Raw genomic sequence first — 13986 nt, forward strand, 5'->3', positions numbered from 1 at the left:
ATAGAGGAGCAAGATTAGACAGTTCACTTGCTGTAATGAGAGTGACCCCTGGGGGATCTGGGCTCCTCTGTATGGGAGGCTAGGGGTAGGTATGCTCCTGAGCTTATGTGAAAGACGAGGCCACCTGAGAAGTCTCTAGAGGAAAGTGATTCTGATAAATAGATTTAGCAGGAACTTTGCAGAGGAAGATATGGAGGCTGGGTGGAACCAAACCCCTATGAAAATTCCAAAAATTCTGATCATGAAGGGCCTAATAAAAAAAATTAAAAAAGCAGTGATGAGATGATTAGTACCTTACCCAAGAATTAGTTGTTAATGAAGCTACAATGCCAAACTCATTTAGTCCTGATAAATAACATGACATTAAACTTCATTACTTTAAATTAGTAAGTAAAGGTTTAAACTTTTATGCCTTTTAACTTATTATGAGTGTTTTTATTCTTTTATCCAATAACAAATTAGGCTTCAACAGGGTCTGTCCTCTCAGATGGGAGTATTTGCTACATTTAGCTTTATATATTTGTTGCAAATTAAACGTTATCTTTCAGATTCAGATTTTTAAGATTGCACCTCTGAGAAATTGTTATAGGAAGTATTTTAGCCATTTTACAAACTGAAAACTACCCACAGATACATTGGCAATGGAAATCATCACTACTGTGATTGCAGCCCTGAGCTCTGGGATGTTGTTAGCTGAGGTGTTTTTTTGCAACAGACTAGACTTAAAATTTGTATCAACATTACATGATTTTTGATAAATACCATTGATTGATATTTCATTTGATGGTATGCAGCCAATCAACAGTTTTCTCTAACCAGAAAGGAACTAAATCCATATTTTATGAATCCAATTAATACAGAAAGGTTTGTAAAGTGTGCAGGTAAACACACATGAAGAAATGTCTATTCAGCAGATTGGTCCAACAAAAACACTAAACCACAGTAAACAGCAAATGGCAGCAAATGAATATGAACATTGGACATCCACTTAGTATACACTGGGACTTGGTTTAGCGAGTCCGCACTGACCCAAAGCAGCCTCACAACATCGTCCCTGGGGAAAAATTCTTGCTTTAGCCCATCATCACTGTGGTGGCAGACAGAGTTCCCGTGATGAAGGTTTCGACAGCAAAGTCAATCAAAGCCAAGGGTGATTGATGCTTGTCATGATTGATGCACGTCTTGTGTCTCACTATGGTCTGGGACATAGTTTATGAGTATTGATTAGCCCTTTTGTATCGCTGAAAACATGGGCTCTGCTCCTCCCTTGCCACCATTCGTATGTATGAATTGCTTTGGTAACTAAAATAACAGATGTTGGAGACATTTACTCTAATGTGATAGGATTTAGGATGTTTTCATGGGAAAAATGTTTGTGTACTCATTCCCATTGGAAGTTTTCACCTTTTGTTTTTTACAACATTGAATGCTGGTGGATTTAATTTAGCATTTTTGACAAAGAAAACAACAAAAGAACCTCTAAAAAGTAACCTAATCTAATTTTAAAACTAGCAAATCTAAATAAGTGACTCAACAGCTACTAAAGTAACATACCTAAATCATCACTAGTGCAGCCGATTACGTTTAGAAGACACACAGTTAGTGAAACGGAGATCACTTAAGTGCAGTGAATGTGTTTAATGGATTGTAGTATAAATACACTTGTATTTGGAAGTCCAGTCAAGTTACTGGTAAATCAGTGTCCTGGCCAAAATCTACACAAAATATCTACACAAAGACAAAAAAAAGGTAAAATTAAAACTTACCAGAAGGTAATTTTACCAGAAGGCATGTTGGAGACTCTAAAGTCAAGTGGAAGGATGCTAGTGCAAAATGAAGTTTTTGGTCCTTCAGACTGCATCCTATGACTGCTAAAGAACCCAGGCAACACTCTATACAGTCTCCTCCATTTAGCCACTAAACCTTGTAATCACTCCACAGGTGTTTAAAATTATCTTCTTGTAGAACCATCAAATTTTTGAGGACCACCTTTATGTGCCACATTCGTTCCATCTCTTAAAAATGGATTTACTATACTATACTAAAACGAAGGAAAAGGTCGAAACCAAAGGGGGTTGAATACTGTACACAGGATATTCCCATGGGATAATAGCATTTGGTAGTGCTTTCTAGAACCGTTACAAATCATATTTTCCAAAACAAAGCGTTTTACAGTTGATTTGGTAAGTTTTAGATACTAAAACATCATTGTTTGGGTTAAAATGACTACTTCTTTGAGGCGGGAGAACCTTTGTCTCGGACTCAAATATACTAGCTATTTGTGAGCCATCATGTTTTTTGTGTACCTTTGAAATAGTGCGCTGTGAACACATTAACCACCTCCTAGTCAAAAGGTAGTAGGTGAGTGGTAGTGGCCTCCTGCTTCTAAATGTGCATTAGTAGGTAGTCTCAGTAGAGGAAGTCCATTTATTCTGAGCCACACTCCACTTACAGAAAGAGCCAACAGATGTGTTATTGGTTCCTGATGGCAGACAAAGTGAGCATTGCCCTCAGACAGCTCCCAACCAGCCCATGGTGGTTTCATGGCAGACATAACTCATTTCACTGAGTGTTAATTAGGAGCACTATTCAATTACAGGTTGGCATTGTGGTGAATGCCACCACTGGCTTGCACTGCTGCATTTCAATTTCACATTAGGCCAATCACACAATTTGGTTTATTAAAGAGTGTTCCTCCTCAGAAAATTGCCTTGGAACTGTAAAATTATTCACAGCATAAAAACTAGCTGTGACTTATCTACTTTCTCTCTTCACTGACCCCCTCCTTCATACCCTGTCTTATCCCTCCCTCCCTCCCTCTGTCTATTTCATTCATTTCATCTTATCTTTCATTTCCCACTCATCATAACGTTTCGTCTCTGCTGCTGCTTTCCTTCTTCAGAGCTCTCCTTTGCAATGGCTGCATATTAAAATGAGGTTTGATGAAAGTGTTATCAGGCTGCCGGTCTTTTGTTAACTTTCTCCTTTCTCAAGGAGACTCTTAGTGCTCAAGGCAAAACGTGTGTCTGTGCATGTGCACATGAGCATGCCAGGGAGCTATGAGGGAGTACAAACTGTCTCAATCCTCTACCAAAACCTTCATGTCTCTTCTGTGATACTCCATCTAGCATCCAAGATTTTGATATTCTGCTTAGATAGTGTTCTTCTCCAGGGCACGTGACGATGAAGTAGGAAAGAGAGAAGGGGAAAACTGCTCTACCGCTTCTCTACTACCCTCCCTTTGGATGGATAAAAGAAAAGTGTGGACCCAGAGAAGTGCAACTTGAGAAGGTAATGGGCTGCTTCTGCTACTGAAATGCCATTAGAGCAATTCATACACTACAAGCTAATGTTGCAGCCATATCTTTTGAAAAAATAACATTCATTTTCTGCTGAAAGGAACCCAGTGCATTCCTTATTCTTTATCAGGAGTTAAAATGTCTATATTTACAGCACAAACACAAAAACACATTTAAACTTTGTAAAGAAGATGGTGACATCTCGCTAAATGAGAACTCTCACCATTATTTTGCTTCCTTTCAACTGAGCCAGCAGTAAGTGTCGTTCTTTTCATGGTGCACAAATACCCCAATTCTGGTTGTACAACCCCACTCTACCTAACCGAGATGGATAGGAGAGAGCAAGAGGTAGCAAGGGGGGTCACATAGTGGAAATTAAGTGGCGGGGGGTAAAAACGAGCCTCCGTGAGGCACAGATCGATCTCAGCCAACCGCTTTATTTACACAACATCTCTTGCCCACATCCCATAATCCCACAGCATTACAGCCGGCCAACAGAGGGCCAGGTCAGAGAGATTTTTTGGGGGATAGTCTGGGCTGAAATTGCTGAGGTTTGAATGCACTGAAACACAGACAGGATTAAAGCGAGGGGAAGAGAGAAAAGGATATGTTGTACAGAGGATAACAAAACAGAAGGAGGGAAAACGTGGCAAGATGTGGTCATGATATGGTGAGGTAGGCAGATTGACAATGATGTGATTGGCTGAGGATCTTCGGAAAGATGAAATAGAGGGGAGGGCGAATTCAGAGTAACCAAAGCGTAATGTAGTGACAATCAAGAAGGTGAAAGAGGCTGAAAGGGACTGGTTACAAACTGCTCTTGCTGTATCTTCCCTCCCATCCCTCTGTCAGTTTACATACTTGTTCCCTCCACTAAGCTTGTATCTACAAGCACAGGGAGAGCTGCCTCAGATATGGATGTCTTGCTCTTGTCCCGGTCTTGCTCTCGCTCCCGGTCTCTGTCTCGATCTCTCTCCCTTCCCGTAGATGAGGTCTCCACTGCTCTTCTCTGCCTGTTCTTCTGGGCCTCCATGGCTTTAAGTTTTCTGGCATGCTTGTGCCCCTTGTAGTGGGCTTCGGCTTGGTTCTGCAGAGAAATGAGAGAAAACCAGGTGAAGAGAGACAAGCAAAAAAAGAGTGTTCACTCAGTGCATTATCTGCTGAAAAGACTGGAGCCCATGTGCAATAAATGTTAAAATGCTGGCATGAATATTTACTCTCTCGCAGGCATCCACAGGCTGCAAGCAAGAGAGTCTGTTTCCACCTGATAACAGCACTGGCACATAGGGAGGCCAGAGGTATAATTGCATGTGTAATATGCAACAAGAGAGAGGATCCCATCTCCACAACTACCCTATTAATGTGCACTCTGAGAGTCAGCCTCTGCAAATTCGAGACACACGAGGCAATACATACTAATGTCACAAACATTTAAGCACTCACAAACACGCAAAACAAAAAGACACACAACAGAATTCTGACCAACTACAATTAAGCAATAAACACATACATTTCCCTTCCAGGTGGATCACAATTTACCTTCACATTCTCATCATTGTCACAAGCCAGTTCAACCTGAGAACAAAGCCCCTGTTGTCAGAGCAAGCGTGGCTACACAGAAACAGCGGAGAAATCAATACAAAGCTCACTCATTAAAAGCTAAAACATCCTCCGGGGATCGGCTTTCATCAGGTCCTGGCCTACATTGAATGTAGTTATAGAGAGAAAGAGACTCCAGACACATTATGGAAAATTACATAAAATGACAGAATAATATCAATAAAATACACAGTACAACCATTTTTACTAAAAGACTTGTAGAAAGTGTAAATGTTCCCCAAAAACAAACATTGTAGAATCTGCTGTGTAATGTGAACATTTGCATATGAATATTTGACAGAAAAGGATGAAACATTAAGTATAAAATAGAGGTGCCATTCCTCTAAGACTGAAATGCTTCCTTCCAAGCTCTTATACAGTGTTACTTCCTCGAGAAATAAACATGCAAATCCTCAGGCACCAGGCAACTTGAGCAAAGAAACTGGACTTTGTTAAGAAGGACTCTTTAGTGAGGGATAAATACATGCAGAAATTACTAAGAGACACACAACCCTAATAGACTTTTTCATTAGTTGGGAAATGTGGATTTCTCTTATTACCTGTATTCCAATAATACTTTTAGTCCCATAAGACATAAAAGACAAGTTAAAGGGCAACTTCACCAATTTCCAACTTGCTTTCTAGGGTTTTAGTTTAGGGTGTAAATTTACATTATTGCTTTTAAACTTCCCTCTGACTTCCTTAAATTAAAATATGTCTGTGCTTCTAGTTGAAAAACTCTTACAAATGACATCACCTGGGGAAGTTTTTCCATCATTAGGAGTTCAGATGATGTCATCTGGAGGAGCTCTGAAAAAGTAGGATGACCACGATTACAAACTCCATAGGGTGAGCAACAAAATGACATAATATGAACTGAAGTTCAGGCTGCCAAAGCAACTGTAAAAACAACTCAGATACTTCAGTGCATTGCGTGACTGATGCACGATGTGGTGAGTTCAGCCAGTGCCTGCTCTGCCACCAGTCTCTTCAGCCAACTGAGTCTCACTGGAGGCAGAGGGACAAGGTGTGAAATGAGCTTTCACATCACTACACCAGCCAGCAGGACTACAGAGTGGTACAGTGTAGTTCTAAGGCATTTATGATTGATTGTTCAGTGATTAAGAAATCACTAGGCTACAAGTTATCATTGGATTATATCAGGTGCATAGACACACTTTTTGGGGATGTGAAACATGTTTCCATATAGCTCTGAAATAACGATAACTTCTCTCTCTCCAGGTAATTGGAGCTTGTAGCAAAAATAATAAGGACATAAAAGTAAAGCCACTTGAATTTCTTAATTTAAGAATCAGTTAGTTGCTTCTTTTGATTGTGGGGGTTGATGAATAGTCATCATAATTTTCCATGAAGTCACTAACAATATTGGATGGATGTAAAAATAGTTTTTACTATAACTGAAAGTCATAGTCCCGATATTTTGTTGTTGCACTGTGGCAGTAGGCTATAAATACCTGCAACCCAATTATGTTCTATTATGTTATGACAATGTAAAACCTGTCATATGGTAAAGAAAAATTAAAGACATAAAATGACACACCTCTTCGAATGCTCTCAGATAAAGTAATATTTCATTAAAAGATTTTAACACCGCTGTAGCTAGAATATAGAGTGATCATTTGAACATAATTAAACATTGTTGTAGCTTTTCACTGTCAATGTTGTTGTTGTATTTTAACCCAATCCATGAGCGTTTTGCACATAAACCAAACCATAAGCATGTATTTGAGTGCGTAAACTAACTAACATTGTGGCACATGACATCACATGATAATGACTTATTCAGCCTGCTGGCATGAAAAGCAGGTACCTACTGATCCATATCTATGGCGGCAATAACAATAGATAAAGGCCATTGAATGGCATGAAACAGGTAAACAAGAGGACACCTAAAAAACGTATGGAACTAAATTCAAGTGCTCCTCTGATGAGACATGAAATCAATATGCATGTATTTGCATGTAGGATAAACATCTGTGGTCAGAAGTTTTTCACCTGTAACCACACTCAACAGTGACAATGCAGCATACAGACACACCCCAGAGGACAGTGATGCTCACCAAAAACACGAAACAAAGCAAGTTTAGCTGCTCTTTAAGGTGAATTAGTTCTATTCAGCAGCATAGGAAGCTCCTTGTATTTCATTCAAGCCTTATGCATAATGATAACTTGGTATAATATCTGAGGAAACTCCAAGGAGGGTGCATGGAAGTGTTAGGAAAGTATTCATGCTCTCAGAGAGACAGATAAAGCTACAGTCAGACCTGACACTCTTCTTTAAGTCGGTGTGTGGAGACAGGCAATGGGATTTGCTTTAGTGTGTGAAGAGCACGTCTGCAGCTCCTCTCCCCCCTCAGCTCCCTGTCTCCTGAGCCTCAGCCCTTCTTTGAAGATGAAGTCCAAAAAAAAAGTGTGTGCTTGTGTTTGTGTGTCCAGACCTGAGATGTCTTAAGGCTTTTTGGACGATTATCTATTTGTTTATGTGAATATGCATGAAATGTCATGGGATGCTTGTGTTTGTGTGTGTGTGTGTGTGTGTGTGTGTGTGTGTGTGTGTGTGTGTGTGTGTGTGTGTGTGTGTGTGTGAATATGTGTGCTCTATCCATACAGTACAACTGTGTGGGTTTGTGCCTGTGTTTGGGTGTGCGTTTGGAAAGGATGGGGGAAATGAAACGAGGAGCTGAGAATGCTGCTTCCTGCTGGGGCTGCTGATTGTTTCTGCTCTTTGCTGATAAACAGTGGTTCTCGCTGCTGTCTAATCCCTCACACCAAAACAACAGACTGACATACACATACACATTTCACTAAAAGTAAACTTGTAACTTGTATATATGCATATCCACAACAAAACTTGATGACTAATGTTCAGTTTAAAGGTATTTTCATACAGGCATACAGCCCCAGTTTTTCTTTTTGCATATGCATTACAGAGACATTTGCTGATATACTACATAACATAACACACACACACCATTTAAAATTGTTTAAAATGTTACTGCCTTATAAAAATTGTATTATTTATAAGTTAAAGTGTATTTCATCTTGAAAAAATAGAATTACTGCATTGCAGTTGCCTCCAGATGACATCACTTGGAGGAACCTTCACTTCAGATTATTTCATCTTGTTGCTCACACTATGAAGGTTGTATTCATGCTCAACCTGCTTTTCCAAAGCTCCTTCAGATGACATCATCTGAACTCCTAATTATGAAAAAAATCATCTGGGTGATGTCATCTGGAGGAGTTTTTTAGCTAGAAGCAGAGGAATATTTTAATATTGTAGCCACCCACATCTAGGGAAGCTAACTGTGGGAGGTGGCAAAGCTAAGGGTAAGCTAATGCTAATTAACATAGCTAGGCTAAGCAGCTAGCTTCCAAAAATGGCAGATGGAAGAGAGAGAAGACAGAGCATTTGTGGCCTATACACCAATGAACAAACAGCTATCCCTATCACCAGAGACAGCCAAGGTTATTTTGGACCATACCAAACAGGGGGCAGATATGCGTAATGGTCACTCCTATACACAACACTTTCTCCCACGGTGCCGGCCAACACATACACCATGTATGACAGAAGAAAAACTACTAACAGAACCAAAATGTCTGAACACAGACATCATTGATCATAACAAATCACGCACATTAAAAACTTTAAACACAGAACTATTTATATGCCGTTTATCCACCGATTGACTAGCCGGACCGTTACAATATAGTTAAGTCAGAGGGAAGTTTAAAAGCAATAACGTACATTTACACCCTAAACTAAAGCCATTGCAAGCAAGTTGAAAATTGGTGAAGTCACCCTTTAAGGCAACTCTGCAATATCATACTCACAAGAATAGGATGGAAGACCAACTTACAAACATAATGCCTAAAGCCTATAAAAAGGTTAGGTAGACTACAGACACAATTGAATGATGGTTTCTCTTTGTAAAAAAAATAGTGAGCAAGTTAAATCAGAACCTTGGCATGGACATCCATATATTTGTGAGATGAAACCTTTGTACTGTTTCATTGTTTTATTGATATTTTTCTTTAACAGGTTAAAGTGTAATATTTATGACGGTCAGTGCAAAGTGTTTTGATGTATATAGAAGTTTTGGTAGAAAATTGGGGTGAGGTTTTGGTACAAACCTAAATTACATTATTTGATGCAAGACTGAATCTTATGTGTAACAGAATTTAATATTCAGGATTGGTGCAGGAATATTACCATAAGCTACAGAAACAGGTCAGTCTCCACTAAGATAAAAGACTTTGCTTATCGATGATTTAGGTTAGATGTAAGATAATGCCCTTTTTATACTCTGTTGTTCATTTGTTCATTGTGGTATTATTTAAAGGATATGCTTTTTAGAGAATGTCGTGAATTTCTTCTTTCCTCAAGAAGGAAGAGTGATTTGACTGATTTTATTACTGGAGAAAAAAAAGGTCTGTAGTGTATGAGGTTATGCTCATGTATTACTTCACAGATATAGCAGAGTATAGAATGCTGTAGGAATTAAATATTTTGTACGCCAACAAGTAAGTGAGCATCTCCCTGGTTCTGTCATCAGAAACCCAATGCAGCTCTATGCCTCCACAAGCACATAGTCCCATTAACCCAGAAAATACAAATGATACTTATATGTTTTATAACCTTGACAAATGGACACCGCTTTTATGATTTATGAAGCCTAAATACAATTATAAGAAGTAAAAATATATTATAAAATGTATTTAACTACTTCACAGTTGCATAAGTTCTAAATCACTATTGCTAAATTGTCACTTTGTGATTAGATTCAGCGCAATATCTTCTCTTCTATCCTCTTCTACAAAAGCCCCACCTCTTAGCTTGAACCGATCTAGTGATCACAAGTATAAAAGCTGTAAAGTTGGATTGCTGAGTAGATGAGTCTCTGTGTTGCAGCATAATAATGTTAAATGATCCCTACAAACTTTGTTTCATATATCCACTCGTAAGCAGCAGCCTTTTTTAAGACATGTAAAAAGTACAAAATCAACTTGAGTGGAGTATAAACCGATGGATTTTATGTGGTAGAATAAAATGTGAATATCTCTTGACCTTGTGTTAACTACAGACATTGTTTTACATGTCTAACCAAAAACCCATTCAATAATCCCAAAGATTTAGGAAAGATGGAAGTGATTAGGAGGGTCCTTAGGAAGTGATTTTTCGGCCTTGGGCTGGATTGTGTCTCAACGACGTGGCTCCACATGGTAAACAAATACGAAACCAGATTGTGAGACTTCATAAAGGAAGACTTACTACACTTTGTTATGGTTTAAGTAGTCAAACACGTCTGTTTTTTAACAAATTATTTTTATTAAATTGTATAAATGTGTATTTAATGGTCAGGATTTGTAATTTCTTAACTTTTTAGTGATATTACTAATGATACACAGGGCTTCGAAATACTGAGAAACAAAAACTGAGCTTGTGAAAAAAGGTCCTTTTTAAAAATTGCAATAGCTTTAAAACCATGTCAGTTAGCAGTAGAAATGATTAGTCAAGCAGTGATTAATTAGGATCAGGTTAAATGTTGCAATGAGTAATTGACACCAACGTGCTGCCTCTGCCTGAAAATCAATTTATTTCTCTGCCTTCAACATTACATTCTTTCTGGTCTTTTCTTTCTCCCTCTATTCCCCCCACCAGTTGCTTTCTATATGAATTCTCACTTATCTCAACTGCCAAAGTGTATTAAAACCTTATTTGTAAAATTATATATTTATTTATTTATTATTAATATTGTATTCTAATTATTTCATCTTTTTATAAATAATTATGGATTTGGAATATAGAAATGTGTCTCAAACACTACATACATTTTAGCAAATGTGTTTGACATTTACAATTATAAATGTGTTTGACATTTACATATTACAATTATTATAGGTTTGTGTAGAGTTGATACTATAGTTCCACTGCAATAAATAAATCTCTGTGGTACATAGTATGAATATGATCCAGTCAGTGGAGTTTTGTTTGTGGAAAACAGCAAAAAGATATAATGTTAATCCTCTTCTGGGGAAAGTGGACAGTACCTGATCTTCCTCTCTCATCTCCATCACCTTTTCTCTTTCTTTCAGTGTCCTTATATCGAACCTTATTCCTTTCCTTCTCAAAGCTCAACTTTGAGGATGGAAATTTTTCATTTTTATGTGCAAGTCTAGTGAAGTTATTTTATGCAAATGTTATTGGCCTCCACTGGGTTAACCTTACAATAAAAAAAGGAAAAAGCAGTACCTTATTTTAACAGGTGTTTCAGTCCTTTACACAAACAGAGTATAAAAAAAGCATTTTAACTTTTATTGAAAGTTTAACAGTCTGACTTTGGATGAATGTGATGTTAGCTAGCTGGTTAATTCACACAAGGAAAACTAACCAGTCAATGTATAACCAAAAAGTGATTGTCTGCAACGCAATCATGATAGTGAACAGCAACTGTCTAACATGCTATTGCACAACCACACAGAAATTTGCCAAGATAAAGACAGTACATCTATACAAGCTAATTAAAACTCTCTAGTTATCTGTATCAGATTTGGTGTATTCAGTAGTCTGTAGGTTCGATGACACAAACCACCATGTTCATCAAAGCTTATAGTAGGTATGAGATCTTTTTCTCCACCCCTAGTAAACCAAGGTGATAATATCATCATATGAGGCAGCTGGTTTTCCTGGTATTGAACATCGTTTAGCACCAAATAGTTTTATATTTAAACAAGTTTATTATATGTACCTTAGAAAAAATACCAAGGTCCGAACTTCAGTGACCACAGTGGTGGGTATGGCCATAAGTGAGGCTGATAACAGCTCGCATAATTGTGAAAAAAGACGTGACAGTCCTCAGAAACATTCAGGAAGATAGCAGAAGCACAATACATAGATATGTTCTCAAGATAGAACATCTAGACTGACTTTCTGGTGTGGAATGCTTTAATATTATAAAATATACAGTCTGGTATGTCATCTCTATTTACTCTCGTAATGTCCCATAGCCTCTCTATCTACCAGCATAAAGCCACTGAAGCATTTCTTACCGTTGAGTTAAAGCGCAGGTGGCAAATGTTGCAGGAGATAATCTGTTTTTTCTTGAGGGGCTGCGGGACACCAAATGTGTGGTTGATAACTGCCTTCTGGACAGGGTCCATCTAGGAAAAAAAAAGATCGATAGAAACATTAGATCTATGTTATTTTATTTTTCCAAAAAAGACATTTATGTGCAGCAGAATTTAATCCCCATAAAGGATGATTCAGTCTACAGTGTGGCCAGACTTGTTATAAAGAATTATCTGATATACAGTAGAGGATTGTAAACTGTATTGCTTCAGGTGGCAGGGGAGATAAAATGAACATGAAGGGTGACATATGAGGCAAAAAAAAATTGTTATGTAAAGGGGAAAGGAGCACACTGGTGGTTTAAAACAACTAGACAGACAGAGAATGAAAAACATACTTCTATGCACTTAAATGTCTGCTTTGAAATCAAAAGTCAGCCAATTGGCAGGCATTACAAAATACTGTATATAAAAAACATTTCCAAACTATTAAAAGTGCAGTAAAAACAATCGGGAGGACAAAGTGTATAATTCTTCAGGTTTCTGCTTAACATTCTTCTTTTCACAATTTAAAACGTTTGAAAGCAGTTTGTGTTATATTTCAATATCACTGGACACTAGGTAAAGTATAGGTGAGTAAAGTAAATCTACAGTATGTGACAAAAGGTAACCGATTTTCAGCGTTAGTGATTATAAGCCCTGCAAGCAATCAGAGACATGTCCTCACATATTGATCAGAGTGCAAGATAATAAAATAAAATACAAATAGAAGTAAAAACAAGAAATCAGGAATGTCTGTGTGGGAGAGCTCAGCAGGCTTTCAACATAAATGCAGACCAAATGAACACTTCAATTTGGGAACTGGCTTGGGGTTGCATGACCCTGTGATGAGAGAGGAATATCTCAATTACTCCCTGCAAGGACAGCATGTGATACTCTAATCCCTTTTATCCATGATTTTTATGACAATAATGCACAGAACGACATGACCAGTGACTGTGTTATTCGGGTTACTTTCATTACAAGGGGAAAAGCAAAAGTAATCAGCACAAAAGTCACATTGACAAGCTTCTTCTGATGCAGTACATTAGGGTACATGTCAGGTAGAGGAGAGAAGGAGAAAAAAAACTTCAAGGTAATTATTTTACTTGTGTTGCATTTTGATGTGTCATAATGATAAAAAGTAATGTTACTACAATAGCAGCAACAATAAATAGTCAGGATTCTTGTTATACTTTACACCAACAAACAACTTCTTTCCAACTGCTTTACAACAGAACAAGGTTAAAAACATGCTTCTAAAGGCCTTCACAAAGGAATCAAGGATGTTTGATGCGTCACAAAATGCTGCCATTGTGTGGCTGTAACTGAAAAGGTTGCCTGCACACAAAGTAGATGGCAAAGGTCCTAAAAATACAGCTATGATTAATGATTGAGCTAAGATTAGTGACCAGAAGCATAAAAACTTCAATAATGTTCAATAATGTTCACTTAAACAGCAGAAAGTACTACAACGACAGTACAGATAACCACGTCGGGGAAATAAAATGTTTAACTTTAGTCAACATAAAATGGATGGGTGATAGTTTTTTCTATTGAGGATTTTTTTTTTGTGTGTGTGTGTGGGTGGGCATCAATTAATCCATTTCATTGGTTATAATTTAGGTTTCATTTTTCTACCCCCATACAGGTTATATGGGATAGGTTTGTATTGCCTGTCGTAACAACCGTTGTTACAGCTTGTATTTGATGCTGTTTGACTTCAATGCAATCTTTGAGCTGTGACTGTATAATATGAGTCACCTTAGCCCACAGAGCAGTGTTTCTGGAGACAGAAATGTTGGAGGGATTCAAACAGTTTTAAATGTGTGTGAAAAGACTGCAGAGAGTCACAGAACAACGTGTTATAAACAGCGGGCAGAAAGCTGAGGCTTCATTAGAAGGACTACAATTGCACGATGACAGCGGATTTCATTTCGGCATCCTTCAGCACGGT

General features: G+C 37.9%; 1 protein-coding gene across 5 annotated transcripts in view; it reads right to left on the reverse strand.

Moving 5' to 3' along the window:
- Nucleotides 1-13986, reverse strand: part of znf385c (zinc finger protein 385C) — a 121223-nt gene that overhangs the window by 10029 nt on the left and 97208 nt on the right. For all 5 annotated transcript variants that reach the window (XM_067476554.1, XM_067476553.1, XM_067476552.1 and 2 more), the window contains 2 exons: nucleotides 11973-12083; nucleotides 4161-4386 (listed from right to left, as the gene is read on the reverse strand). In XM_067476554.1, the coding sequence (XP_067332655.1) occupies nucleotides 4161-4386; nucleotides 11973-12083 (337 nt within the window). The remainder of the gene's footprint in view (nucleotides 1-4160; nucleotides 4387-11972; nucleotides 12084-13986) is intronic.

Source organism: Channa argus, chromosome 15 (assembly GCF_033026475.1).
Source record: "Channa argus isolate prfri chromosome 15, Channa argus male v1.0, whole genome shotgun sequence".
Lineage (NCBI taxonomy): Eukaryota > Metazoa > Chordata > Actinopteri > Anabantiformes > Channidae > Channa > Channa argus.